Genomic DNA, 12,521 nt, shown 5'->3' on the forward strand with positions numbered 1-12,521 from the left:
ACTCGTGCTTTCTGAGCTCTGGGAAAGGAGGTTTGGAAACAAGCTGTGCTAGTCACAGTGGCGCCGTTCTTACAAGGCAACTGAGTAAGGAAACCCACATCACCCCTATGTATCAATCATGTCTTTCTCTGTTCTGAAATACGGCAAAACTCATGGAAATGGTCAGAATGAAAAAGGAAGCCAGGCGCCACAAATGACGTGCCGAGTTGTTCCATGAGGGGGTTGACAGCTCCTTGGCGGCAGCCCCCATCCCCATGACTGCCTGTGTCTGGCCTTCCCTGTAGCCTGCTCTGCCCTGTTCCCAGTCCAGCCAGACTCTCCCACGTGGCTCCTGGATACTGCCTTCTGTCCCTGCAATGTCATGACGTCCTGTCTTGTGAGAAGAGCGCCCTCTGTCGGCCAATATTCCTTGCTGCTTTAATGGGGAAGCTCTGCACAACACAATCGAGAAAGCAAGGGCTGTGGAGTTGGATGGAGCCAAGTTAAAATGCCAGCTGCAACTGACTTTACCTTTCTGAGCTTCAATGTCCAATGTCTGCCAAGGAGCTACTCATTAATCCCAGGTCCCCTTCCCCCTTCAGTTGTTTTTATAGAGGTCCCTGGGACCACCCCTATCATGGCATAAACTGAGGCTCAGAGAGTTTCAGCGACTTCCCCAGGGTTAGGCATCAGTCTTATAGATCCAGAGCCAGGATTAAAAGCCAGCTCTCCTGAGTCTTTTGGAGGCTTTTCCTAATAGCACGAAGCATCGTGGGGCCGTGAGAGCCCAGGCAGGTCCTTCACTGCCCAGCGGTTAAGGAAGGTCTTGCAATCCCCAGTCCAGCCTGCAGTTTCACACGCTGACAGGGGATGATTCATTATGTGGGTAAAAACGAAAGCCACTGATAATAGAAGAAAATGCATTTTCAGTTATCTGGCTTCCTCGCTTGTTTGGCTCCACTAACTTAGTTTTAGGCTGCACTAACGCAGGATCTTAGTTCCTCCACCGGGGATCAAACCTGCACCCCCTGCTTTGGAAGCGTGGAGTCTTAACCACTGGACGGCCAGGGAGGTCCCTGGCTCCACTAACTTTTTTTCTTTAATTATTTTATTTATTTTATTTATTTATTTTTGGCTGCGTTGGGTCTTCGTTGATGCGCGTGGGCTTTCTCTAGTTGCGGCGAGCGGGGGCTACCCTTCGTTGCAGCGCGCGGGTTTCTCATTGCGGTGGCTTCTCTTGTTGCGGAGCATGGGCTCTAGGTGTGTGGGCTTCAGTAGTTGTGGCACGCACGCTCAGTGGTTGTGGCTCGCAGGCTCTAGAGCACAGGCTCAGTAGTTTTGGCCCATGGGCTTAGTTGCTCCGCAGCATGTGGGATCTTCCTGGACCAGGGCTCGAATCCCTGTCCCCTGCATTGGCAGGCGGATTCTTAACCACTGTACCCCCAGGGAAGTCCACCCACTAACTCTTTCCCAGGGATATTGCTGCTGTTCCTGGACAAATTCAATTGCCCCCTTTCTTCTTCTTTTTTGACGAAGGTGATCACACCTGATGGCTAATGTTTTATGCTCATTTATTATGGACCAGGAAGTGTTCTCAGCATTTCACGTGCACTATCTCACCCACTTCTCACAGACTAAGAAATGGCTGTTAGTATCCCTATGTCTTCCAGACAAGGCACAGAAATGACACACTCGTCAGGGTCCCAGAGAAGGAGCAGAGCCGGGAGCCGGACCAGAGTCTGTGTGACGCCGGATCCCAAGGTCTTAACCTGAGGTCGGCACGGTATGGCCCAGGGCCAAGTGCGGGCCATCGCCTGTTTTTGTAAAGTTTCCTGGGAACACAGCCATCCCATTCATTTCAGTATTGCCTGTGTTGTGGGCTACAAGGGCAGAGTAAGATGGGCAGATCCTATGGCCCACAGGGCTGGAAGTGCTTACTATCTGGCTCTACAGAAAACGTTTACCAGCCTCTGCTTGTAACACTATGCTGTCCTGCCTCTTTCATTTGACTTGGTTTCTAAAAGAAGAACTTAAAATAGAGGGGGGAGCTGGGGAGAAAGAACTCACTCAGATTGAGCCTTACTGTGTGCCAGGAAATGTGCTGGTTAATTGCTTAAGTTTACTGAGGAATAAGAAGAAACAGACAAGCTGGAAAACTAAATTTTGAACAGTCTTTTCAATAGCTCTTTAAAAAAGAGCTGGAAATATGTGGTTCTAAATATACATACACATATATATGCATTTGCAAATATAGTAATAATATAATTACATTGACATGGATCTGATAAATATACTAGACATTAACCTATTATATATACAACAGATGCATATTACAAATTTTGCCTGTTTCTTCAACTGGAAAGTTTTCTTTTAAAACTGTGGACTGTTGGGAATTCCCTGGTGGTCCAGTGGTTAGGACTCAGTGCTCTCACTGCTGAGGGCCTGGGTTCAATTCCTGGTCAGGTAACTAAGATCCCACAAGTGCACGGCGAGGCCAAAAAACGAAATAAATGAAACTATGGAATGTCTTCCCTGAGTCACTTTTGAAGCAGAAATTTGGGGTTTGTAGTCTGAAGCCTGCTGTAGCTAGAGAGCTATTTATCTATCAAAGTTTCTCTAAGCAGCGTTTTACTACTTGTCTTATGATTAGTTCCTTGGTCTTAAATCATTCTTCTCTGGAGATGCTGCTTTACTTTTATAAGTGGAAAGGTAAATTTGGTGCATGATGACAGTCTGGTGGGTTTTATTTGAGCATGTCATAACCTTTAAAACAACTTTCACTCTGAGTACATAGTGATGCTTATGCTAAAGTCTCAATAAGCATACTGTTTAGGAAATTTCATTTTTGCAAGTGTCAGAAAACCAACTAAAACTAGCCTAGGCAAAAAAAAAAAAAAGCTCATGGAACTGAAAAGGCCAAAAGCTGCAGCTTAGGCCCAGCTGGATCCAGGCGCCCAAATCATGGTCAGGAATCTGACTCTTTCTTCCCTGTTAGCTTCCCAATCTCAGACAGACTCTTGCCTCACCTGTAGGAAAGTGGCCAGCAGCAGCCCCAGCATCCTACAAAGTAGCAGTTCCAGGGAAAGAGCCAGCATCTTCATTGACACTGGCTTGGATCACGTGGCTTCCCCTGAACCAATCCCTGAGGCCAGGGGCCAGGAATGCTCTGATTGGCCAGGCCTGGGTTATGGTCTCACCCCTGGGGTGGAAGGGTCAGAATTCTATGGACTCAGGATTGTCAGGGAAAGGGTGTCTTCCCTGCAAAAAAATTAAGGTGCCCATCCAGAAGATGGAAGAAATGGATGCGGGGGAGGCAAAAACAAAGAAGATGTCCATGACATTAGGAAGCATTCCTATTGCCTAAGTGGAGCCTTCCGAACGGGATTTGCCACTAGGGATGTGGGGGGAGGAAAATGACGAATAATCCACTTTTCCATTGGAAAAGTCCCAGGCCAGTCTCCAAGGAAGCAGAGTTGCTCATTTCTCTCCTGTGGTGAACAGGTGTGATGAGAAGCTCAGAGTCAGGGCCTTAGTTGTCCATCCCTAAGAAGGGTGGTGTTTCCACATTCCTGGGACCTCTGAATAGGGCCCGTTCTTGAGGAGGATGTGGCTTTACTGTACCGGGGGTTGAGGAGCCGGCAACTGAGTGAATGACCAGAGAGCATGGGGCCCTTCAGAACAAAGCCTCTTTCTTGTCAAGCTTTGTCATCTCCTACCTGACCTTGTAGGATTTCCTCTACCCTGTGCTCTTACAGGTCCTGTGGGGACTTAATGATATGATGAGAAATCCTGAGGCTGGGTGTTTTATATCAAAGGCGATTTCCTGAGACCAGTGAAGTGGAGGGCACGGGGCAGCAGGCAGCCTCAGGCTCGGCCTCCGCAGCAAAAACTCACACACAAGGACCCCTGAGGCTGTGTTGTCACCAGATGTCTACAGGCGATGCAGATGACATCGGGGGAGGTGGAGACGGGAGCGCGGGCTGAACCCTTAGCATCCTGCTGAGACAGAACCCGGACCCGGCCAGGAACCGGGCTGCGTCCTGCTTCCCCTGGCAGACCACAACCTTTGTTACCAAACCAGAACCACGTTGCTCCTTCTCTGAACTTAGTTGATGATCATTCATTCATTCATTGATTCATTCTGTCTCTCTAACTGGCAAGACCGAATTGAAGCAGGCCAAGTCTAGGGGTAGCAAAAGCTATTTGCAAAAATCCGGCTGTTTTCTCATTAGATTCTATTTCCCATTTTATGGACTGACCAGGAAGCTGATTAGAACTTGAAAGGAAAGGAAAAACCGTAAGATTGAAGATTTACAAGAAAATGGGAAAATTAGATGGGCCAGATCTCCTTTAACACAGCTGGGAAAACCCCAAACGAATGGCTTTTCTGAACAGCTCAAAGGGACTTAATTCTTTTAAGTTCCAAAACCTAAAAATAATGTATAACTTGGCGGTTCTGTGTTCTAAATGTATAACCCTGATTTCTCACACTGAAACCCCGTACATGATTTACCCTTTTCTTGGGGACATAGAATTATTACACGTCTCTGAGTTACGGTGACACCCCGGGAGCTGTTGAGATAAAGGCCATTTGTCCTGGCACCAAGTAGCACCCTCTCCTGGCTTCTGAGATCTACTGGCCATGTTTTCTAGTCTCCATTCTGTCTTTCCAGGTCCATGGCTCCTCCATGCTGCGTTCAGTGTCCCTGCTCGCCACCATCACCCCTACCCCGCAGGCCCTTCCATACCATGGGGATTAAGCTCCACATCTATGTATGTTAAATTCTTCTGTAAGGAAGCCGGTCTCTTCTCCCTCCTTTATGTATTTACTCACTAATGTATCTATGTCAGTATGGATCCATGTATACTGATTTTACACTTTGAATTATAATCCAATACTCATTAACTTGTTCATCGCTCAAATTCTTCCAGCCTTGGCCACTGGGAGCTCTTTCAGATTGCTTGCTGTGTCCTTGAGCATCTCCCCACCTTTTCGTTTGGGGCACTTCCTTACTCTCTGCTGTTACAAGATGCGCCAGGCTTAGCATGTGTTTTCCCCATCCCAGCCCCAGAATCAAAGTGCTTTTTATTTACACTCCATTTGCCAACTGTTCAGCTCAGTCAGCGAACACCTACCATGAGTAGCAGGCACTCTGCTGGGTGCCAGCACAGCCAGCAATTGGCTGGTAAATATTTAATGACCAGCTCTCTGGAAAAAGTGAAGTACATGGATGCATAGCATAAGGTTTACTGATATAAAGAATGTGTAGCACAGTCTTTCCATGTAACAAGAAATACAGTACTCTTTCTTGTAAATTCTATATAGCCAGCTGAGTCTCACAAAATGCTTTCATTGACTTGAGCCGAACTCTTGTATCCATAGCCAATTTCTCATTGCAGTTGACGAATGAGAGAGTTCCCAACCTGAGCACTCGTGGGTATTTTTGGATATTTTGGATTTATGAATAATACAAGTGAAAAAAGAAAGACATTAGAACTTCACATGTTCCTCAGTGACATGAGTGACTTTGTTGCTGCATCAGATAATAATTTTTAAATACTGGAAGAACGTTTCCCCAATTTTTTGCTCTATTCATAACATAACGGCTAAGACACAACATGCTTTTGTATAATCTGCATTGTTAACATTTTCTCCATTACCGTCTTAAGTCTAGGCAATCAACAAAACAAACAAACAAACAAAATCAAGCTCTACATGAACCACCATTATTAAACCTATTTATAAAACTTTTTAAAAACCAAGCCCTCATTTATAACATTTCCTGATTTCTATGGTGTAATACGCCCTCCACGGTCAATTTCAAGCTCCCAGTGACACATCCCTGAATACAGAGAAGGAAAGAGAGGTGTGGTAACACATTACTATGTAACATTTCCAACAGAAACATATAGTAGAGTGAAATAACCTCAAGAGCATAGGTAATAATAAAATAGAGTAAAATAATTAGGAAAGGGTGAGTTTTAAGTTTGTATAACCTTTGTTTCTGATATAATTTAATTGTAAACTTATGTAAGTTAATTCGTATTAATGGCTGTGTTTATCAACCAGTTGGCAAAATTCTTGGACATTTAACAATCGGTTCTCGTGAGCGGGTACCAGCTGGGCCCAGGACTCCTCTGGTACAGCAGTGAACATACCACAGGTCTTCCCGGATGGAGGCTGGGGTCCTCTGAGCTGCTTCCAGGGCGTGGCATGTACCAGATGAATAACACTTCCATAAGACAGTTGTCAGTGTTGCTAGAAAATCCCATTTCTAAGTAGCCCATGCGATGTCTTGTGTTTTTTCACACCATCTAATGTTCATTTCCTTTTTTTAACTTGGAAAATATCCTATCATTCACTAACCAATCGTCTAAGATCCGTTTGTGAGTATGGAAAGCAGGTAATAAATCATGACTTCGAGTAACCTAGAAGTCCTAAGAGCACAGGTATTGGAGTCAAATTGTGTCACCACTTCCTGGCTGTGAGACGTTGGACAAGTCATTTAACCTCTCTGAGCTTCAGTTTCTTAATCCACACAATGAGGGGTAAAATGCCTCCTCCAAGATTATTCTGGAGATCAGATGAGACCACATGCATTAAGTGCCCAGCACAGTCTGTGGCACCTCTGTGGCTTCTCTACACAGTGGCTCATAGTCGTTGTATTGTCCACAATTACTTACAAATGGCAGAGCACATAACAAGCTCTCCAAGGGCAAGGTCTAAGTTTCCACCTTCTCTGCAGGCTCCAGGGCTTCCTGGCAGAATTCATGTGTACTGTAGGCACTCGATGTGCAAACTACTTCGAATTTTTTTTAGGGTGTCCCATTCAACTTACACTCTTCTCAGGGTTAGAAGCAGATATTGGAGAAATAACACAAAGAACAAATAGATAATTTGAAAAAAAATGGATAGTGATCTCTTGAGTAAATCATGGACCTGTGTTTATTAAAGCTAATATAAATTCAGCCGTGAATGTGGTCATGGTTAATCCAGGCGCTTGACAACCTGCTTTTTTTTTTTTTTTTTTTTCGGTACACGGGCCTCTCACTGTTGTGGCCTCTCCCGTTGCGGAGCACAGGCTCCAGACGCGCAGGCTCAGCGGCCATGTCTCACGGGCCTAGCCGCTCTGCGGCATGTGTGATCTTCCCGGACCGGGGCGTGAACCCATGTTCCCTACATCGGCAGGCGGACTCTCAACCACTGAACCACCAGGGAACCCCCAACCTGCTGTTTTAAAGGTAGTATGGAAAAGAAATCAGGAGTATCACATATGCTACCTCAAAAACAAAACAAAAAACCCAACCATGGCAACATACCATATGGTCAGAGAACAAACACAAAGAAAGAGAAAAGGCATTAGCGTGTATTTTTAAACTAAAGTTTCTAAAAACAGACTTGAAGACTTCCCTGGTGAAACAGTGGATACGAATCCACCTGCCAGTGCAGGGGACACAGGTTCGAGCCCTGGTCTGGGAAGATCCCACATGTCGTGGAGGAACTAAGCCCATGCGCCACAACTACTGAGCCTGCGCTCTAGAGCCCACGTGCCACAACTGCTGAGCCCATGTGCCCCAGCTACTGCAGCCCATGCGCCTAGAGCCCACACTCCGAAACAAGAGAAGCCACCACAAGGAGAAGCCTGCGCACCACAACAAGAGTAGCCCCCCACTCGCCGCAACTAAAGAAAGCCTGCACATAGCAACGAAAACCCAACACAGACAAAAATAAATAGAATTCAATCTAAAATAAATCAATAATAAAAACAGACTTGTTGATAACTGACCTTGACCCCATGCCTCCTGTACAGCCCAGAGCTGGCTTTTAATGTGAGTCTTCTTCTTATGTTTGCTTTTCTCCCTGCCTGTTTCGTTGTAGTTACCAGCAGCAATTTCTGAGAAAACCTTGACCTTCCCTTTGATAAAGCAAGCCGGGAAACTAGAGAAAACCAACTTTAACCATCCAACTAAAGCTACCCTCAACCAACACGCTTCAGAGAAAAAAAAAAAAACTTTATTTTTAAATTTTTATACCCGAAGAGCTTGGAGTCTCTGCTGCGTTTATACATCTTTGGCTCCTTCCCACTAGGGGCCCTATCGTTCGGGCTCTGTGTGCTGCAAGCAACAGAAACCAGCTCTAGCCAGCCTCAGGGATGGAGCACTTCAGGGTAGCACCCCAGCCAGTGCTCAAAACCAGCTTCCTTATTTTCCCCACCATGTTCACAGCAGCATAGTTATAATAGCCAAGGGGTAGAAACCACCCAAGTGCCTATGACGCTTAATGGATAAACAAAATACACTCTAAACTGTATGGGGGAATATTATTTAGCCTTAAAAATGAAGGAAGGGCTTCCCTGGTGGCGCAGTGGTTGAGAGTCCGCCTGCCGATGCAGGGGACACGGGTTCATGCCCCAGTCCGGGAGGATCCCACATGACGCAGAGCGGCTGGGCCCGTGAGCCATGGCCGCTGAGCCTGCGCGTCCGGAGCCTGTGCTCCACAACGAGAGAGGCCACAGCAGTGAGAGGCCCGCCTACCACACACACACAAAAATAATAAAATAAAAGAAGGAAATTCTGACATGTTACAACATGGATGAACCTTGAGGGCATTATGCTAAGTGAAATACGCCAGTCACAAAAAGACAGGTACCATGTGATTTCACTTATTTGAGGTACTTGGTACTTAGAGTAGTCCAATTCATAGAGACAGATTGTTGGTCACCACAGGCTGGGTGGCGGAGGGAATGGGGAGTTGTTGTCTAATGGTTAATAGAGTTTACGTTTTGCAAGACGAAAAAGTTCCGGAGATCCATCTCACAGAAATGTGACTATACTTAACACCACTGAACTATTTACTTTAAAATGGCTAAGATGATAAATTTTATGTTGCAGGTTATTTACCACAATTTGAAAAATAAATAAACAGCTTCCCTCTCTCCATGTCTGGGCTCCACTCCCTCATGCTGGCTGCATTGTGAAGTCCCACCAGGTCACTCCAGATCCTGGTGTCCAGCCAAAACTTCTTGGGTCTCCCTGGATCTGATTGGATCACTTGCCCCACCACTGAACCAATCAGTATGTCCAGGGAGTGTGATTGGTTGATTGCTTAGCCCCACCCACAGCAATGGGCTGACAGATTGGGAGGGAGATTCCTGGAATTTCCAGAAGAGCCAGGTGGGTTGCGGCCTGTCCACTACGGCAGTGAACCACTTGAGGCATGAGATATGAGCACTCCCTTCAGCACCCTGGCAGTTAGTGGGCAGTGAGGCACATCTACCTGAGCATCCCAGCACAAAAGGGAATTCCTCCACACTACCCGTGGTCTCTCGATTTGTTTTCTATCAGGCGGGGGTAAAACATACTCAAATTTCCCCCTTCCCACCTTCAGCCCTTTCATTCGATAAATCTTTATTAAATCGATGAGGAAAGGTTGTAGGAATGATTGAGGCAAGACAGCCCCAGAGGAGAGGACGGGAAGGGATCGGATGGATGGAGAAGTGAGTGCAAGGCAGGAGCAGGACACCTCAGCTTCTGAAAGGAGAGAAAGGAAGAAAGCTTAGGTGGAGACCGAGGTACCCACAGTGGAGAGAAATTCGAATCTCCACATAAGGTAACAGAGTTCTGGAACACTGCCAAGTCCGTTCCTGAAACAGGTTTCAACAGGGCCACTGTCATCATAAATGCTGGGCCAGGTGTCGCCAGGCAATTGGAGTTTGATTTTCCCGAACAGTGTTCTCCCTGACTCCAAAAAAGTCTTCAGGGGAATTCACCAGATTCTTGACTTGGCTGGGAAAGACTGTAGCTAAAAGACTGGTTTGGGAACATGAGTGAGTGGAGAACCTTCCTCTTGAATACAATCCAGCTGGAGCTATAGGAAGTTCTGTCTGCCAGTGCTCCTATTTCGGAAGCATTCTGTCCTGTTTCTCATTATGTGTCTGCAGTCTGCAGAAAGAGAAACGTGACCGCCACAGGAGGCAAACCTTTGAACTTAGCTTCTTACTTGAAAAGTGTGTTTTTTTCTGCCAAGAGACTGGGGGGTGGGGCAGAGAAGGGAGAGAGAGACCGAGAGGGAAAGAGCTTTCCAGAACCCCAGTCCCACCAACCTCTCCACCACCACCTGAGCTTGGTGAAGTCCTTAACCTCTCCAAGCCTCATTTGTAAGCTAGGAATAAGGAGAGCTCCTCCCCTTCAGGGCTATCGCGAGAAATCGGTGAGTAATTACAATAAATGGTAGCATTCACGATGTCACGGTTTAACCACTAGGCATGGGGAGGGATGGCCACAACAGCATTAACCAAGACAAAGCCAGGTGTCAGCACATCTCAGCATTTGCTTCTCCCGGTTTACATGGATTTTGATGTGCTCTCTAATGAAAGTAGATAGACATCTTCCGCTGGATCAGATGAAAAAAGGTTCCCTCGATAGATATTTATGGAGCGTCTGCCAAGAATCAGATGTGGCAGATGTTGAGGATCACAGGTTAATGATCCAGCTGGGGTTCGAGCCAGTTGGGGTGCCTGCCACCCCAGAGCTCTCGGCTTCAGGGAACAGGTGGAATGGGAGTGCCAGGGAGACACACAGTGTGGATGTGTGTGTCCTGGAGAGCTGGGCTTGAATCTCGGAGATGTGTTCATTCATTCTTTCAACCAATATTTAAGGACCTACTGTGTATGTGCCAAGGGTTTATTCTAGGAGCTGAGGATACGGTGCTGAGCAAGGTAGACAAAAAGCTGTCAGCCTCTCAGAGCTCAGAGGTGGCGTTGTACCAGCTCAGACGCTCACTGCCAAATCTGTGATCCTGGGAAAGTCACTAGGTCTTGCTCAGCCTCGGGCTCATCACAGAGCATCAGGGGTATTAAATGAGGTAATGCATGTGAATCTCTTGACTGGGTGCCTGGCACGAAGGCTGCACCCAATAAATGGTGGTGTGATAGTGTGCAAGGTGACCCACGGTGGGGACCGCCATCCCAAATTTGGGGAGAGTGTGGGAGGGATTCTTGGGAGAAGTGACTTATACGCCGAAATCTAGGGCAGCAATTATGTCGCCGGGACAGAAAGGTGAAGACCACCCCAGCTGCTCGTAACCTCCCCTGACCCTCTTTTCTGCCCCTGCAGGTCTCCTTCCCATGGGTGAGGGGCCCAGCACCTTGGCCAAGGCCACAGCCACCTTGGGCCACCCAGAAACTGAACCAGTCACCCTCACCACGACAGACCCCCTTCTACCCGGGCATCTGGCCAGCGCCAGTGCAGAGGAGCTGGTCGCAGGGGTCCCCCGAGCCCCCCATGGTCCCACCAGCCTCCCACAGGCAGCACGTGAGTGCCAGCGAGAAGATGTTCTCCTTCGGGGTGGACAGAGCCGCCCACAGCGTTCCCATCATCAGGCAAGGTACTCATGGGTGCTTCCTTGGCATCTTAGGGGAGGGGCTTTTGCTAGGAGGATGGGTCTCAGTTTCTGCTTTCCCCTTTTTTTAAAAATTTTTATTGAGGTGCAGTTGATTTACAGTGTTGTGTTAGTTTCAGGTATGCAGCACACTGAATCTGTTCAACATATACATGTATCCACTCTTTTTTAGCTTCTTTTCCCATATAGACCATTACAGAGTATTGAGGAGAGTTCCCTGTGCTATCCAGTAGGTCCTTCTTAGTTATCTCTTTTATGTATAGTATTGTGTATGTCAATCCCTCTCTTCCGATTTATCCCTCCCCCCTCTTATTCCTGGTAACCATACGTTTATTTTCTACATCTGTAACTCTATCTCTGTTTTGTAGATAAGTTCATTTGTACCTTTTTTTAGATTCCACATATAAGCAATATGGTATGATATTTGTCTTTCTCTGGCTTTTGCTTATGTTCTTTGGTTCTGAAGTAGAACATAATCAAATGTGAAAAAATTGGGATAAGCAGAAAGTTAGAAAACAGTAAAAGATAAGCTGTCACCCTTATCACCAGAATTCTCCCTGTTGACTTTTTGGTACAAACTCCTCCAAGACTGTGCTCTGTCCATCTGCACACGTCAGTACCTCTGTGGTGAGTGTGTGTGTGTGTGTGTGTGTGTGTGTTTGTACATATATATGAATATATATGAATCTGTATCAGAATCTATATTTATATACTTCAACTCAGATGTACAGACATATTGGTAACTGAAGTCCCTCTTGCCTTAGGAGGTTTTTAAATATTTTATTGCCATTTTACAGGTAAGAGGAGACTGAGGCTTATGGAGAAAATTACTTCTCTGGAGGTTATGTATTCAATCTAATCTAAAATAACGCTTTTCAGTCAAATTTAAGGCTGGTTATCTCAGTGACTGTCACTCACAGCCTGGTCACTTTGGGGACACACAGCCATCAGGGTTTCCTTCTCCCCCCTCCCCCCCAGAAGGCCTCATGGCATTTGGGGAGGAGACTTCCTGTCTGTCACCATCCTCTTGGCCTTGCCAGGCTTACTGGCAGAGTAGCTGGGTCGACTTAGTCCCTGGCATGATTCCCAGGTTTCTTCTGTGGCCACTGGTGTGAAGGTCCCATTCTCTGTTTTCTGTGTC

At 46.6% G+C, this 12,521-nt stretch overlaps 1 protein-coding gene across 1 annotated transcript in view; it reads left to right on the plus strand.

Annotated features, from left to right (window-relative positions):
- LOC132502425 (forkhead-associated domain-containing protein 1-like) overlaps window positions 1–12,521 on the plus strand; it is a 94,201-nt gene that overhangs the window by 24,585 nt on the left and 57,095 nt on the right. The window contains exon 3 of the mRNA XM_060118336.1: window positions 11,095–11,365. Coding sequence (XP_059974319.1) covers window positions 11,095–11,365 — 271 coding nt within the window. The remainder of the gene's footprint in view (window positions 1–11,094; window positions 11,366–12,521) is intronic.

Source organism: Mesoplodon densirostris, chromosome 2, assembly GCF_025265405.1.
Source record: "Mesoplodon densirostris isolate mMesDen1 chromosome 2, mMesDen1 primary haplotype, whole genome shotgun sequence".
NCBI classification, from domain to species: domain Eukaryota; kingdom Metazoa; phylum Chordata; class Mammalia; order Artiodactyla; family Ziphiidae; genus Mesoplodon; species Mesoplodon densirostris.